At 43.9% G+C, this 1,864-nt stretch overlaps 1 protein-coding gene across 1 annotated transcript; it reads right to left on the reverse strand.

Annotated features, from left to right (window-relative positions):
* Positions 1-281: 281 nt before the first annotated feature.
* Positions 282-1,061, reverse strand: LOC139479306 (uncharacterized). Its single transcript, XM_071262167.1, has one exon. The coding sequence runs from the start codon at positions 1,059-1,061 to the stop codon at positions 282-284; it is 780 nt and encodes a 259-aa protein (XP_071118268.1).
* Positions 1,062-1,864: the final 803 nt, after the last annotated feature.

Genomic DNA, 1,864 nt, shown 5'->3' on the forward strand with positions numbered 1-1,864 from the left:
GTTGATTCTTTAATTAACTTGTATTTTTTTCTATAAATTTGACAAGCAGAGTGTTAAAGTGTGTCGATAGCTTTATATCTGTCCGATGCGCTAAGATATTCTGGTCTGTGGCTTCAGCATGTCAGTAATATTCTTCACTTCAAGCTTTGGATTGCGCAGGCAGAATTCGGGAAGAATGACATTTAGATAAGAAATTTTAAATACCGTCGCATTAGTCTGCACATTCATTCCTCACCATGAACAGCAGATGCGGACTTATTTTACATGATGCTTTGAATTGTTCATGGTGCAGCAGCTATGGTTGTGTCTGTGGTTGCAGAAGTGGTTGTGGTAGTGTTAGTGATTCCGGCTGAGTTTGCAATTGTAGTTGTGTCTGTGGTTGCGGTTGTGTCTGTGGTTGTGTCTGTGGTTGTGGTTGTGGTTGTGGTTGTGTTGGTGATTCCGGCAGTTGTGGATGTGTCTGTGGTTGTGGTTGTGGTTGTGTTGGTGATTCCTGCAGTTGTGGATGTGTCTGTGGTTGTGGTTGTGTTGGTGATTCCGGCAGTTGTGGATGTGTCTGTGGTTGTGGTTGTGTTGGTGATTCCGGCAGTTGTGGATGTGTCTGTGGTTGTGGTTGTGTTGGTGATTCCGGCAGTTGTGGATGTGTCTGTGGTTGTGGTTGTGTTGGTGATTCCGGCAGTTGTGGATGTGTCTGTGGTTGTGGTTGTGTTGGTGATTCCGGCAGTTGTGGGTGTGTCTGTGGTTGTGGTTGTGTTGGTGATTCCGGCAGTTGTGGATGTGTCTGTGGTTGTGGTTGTATTGGTGATTCCTGCAGTTGTGGATGTGTCTGTGGTTGTGGTTGTGTTGGTGATTCCGGCAGTTGTGGATGTGTCTGTGGTTGTGGTTGTGTTGGTGATTCCGGCAGTTGTGGATGTGTCTGTGGTTGTGGTTGTGTTGGTGATTCCGGCAGTTGTGGATGTGTCTGTGGTTGTGGTTGTGTTGGTGATTCCGGCAGTTGTGGGTGTGTCTGTGGTTGTGGTTGTGTTGGTGATTCCGGCAGTTGTGGGTGTGTCTGTGTCCATTGTGAAAGTCGCTATGATCATGACTGTTTCTGCCAATTTGTGACTGCGACTATGGTAGTTGTAAAGCTGTTGCTGTTTCTGTTTCAGTAGGTGTAACTGTATGTTTCTGTGTTTATTTCTGTGTGTGTTTCTGTGTTTGTTTCTGTATTTGTTTCTGTGAGCGTTTCTGTGTGTGTTTCTATGTGCGTTTCTCTGTGTGTTTCTGTGAGTTTTTCTGTGTGTATCTGTGTGCGTTTCTGTATGCGTTTCTGTGTGTTTCTGTGGTTGTGACTGTATCTATTCTTGTGTACGTATTTGACTGGATGTGGCTGATCTGTATTTCAGTATGACTAAGCCTAACTTTGAGCGATTGCGTTTAGAGTTAGCAGGAATAAAAACACGCATGCATTTTTTACAGATGTATATTATTGTTAAGATGAGTAAAATTGATAAGTGTTCACATGACACGAAACTATCAGTGCCAAATCGTGTGTGAATTCAGTTGCAAAGACAATTTTATGATGGAAGGACTGCACTTTTTCCAGGTGGCGACGTGGAAGAACGTTTCTTTGTACACTCTGTTTTGGCCTCGAATGTGGACTAATAGGGAGAGCAATATCTGGAAAAATGAGGGGAGATCAGATTTGTTGGATCGTGTAGACTTGGGAACATTCACCGATGCTGGTAAGAGAACCTCCGTATGACCAAGCCTACCTTGGAGTTATTACATTCAGAGCAAGAAGGCAACTTAAAGCTTCAGGAGACTACAGTCCAAGTTGCCATACCCTGCATCTGCATACAGAACTGTTGGATATATATTTGTT

Source organism: Haliotis cracherodii, unplaced genomic scaffold, assembly GCF_022045235.1.
Source record: "Haliotis cracherodii isolate W230 unplaced genomic scaffold, xgHalCrac1.p SCAF_4, whole genome shotgun sequence".
Classification (NCBI taxonomy): Eukaryota; Metazoa; Mollusca; class Gastropoda; order Lepetellida; family Haliotidae; genus Haliotis; species Haliotis cracherodii.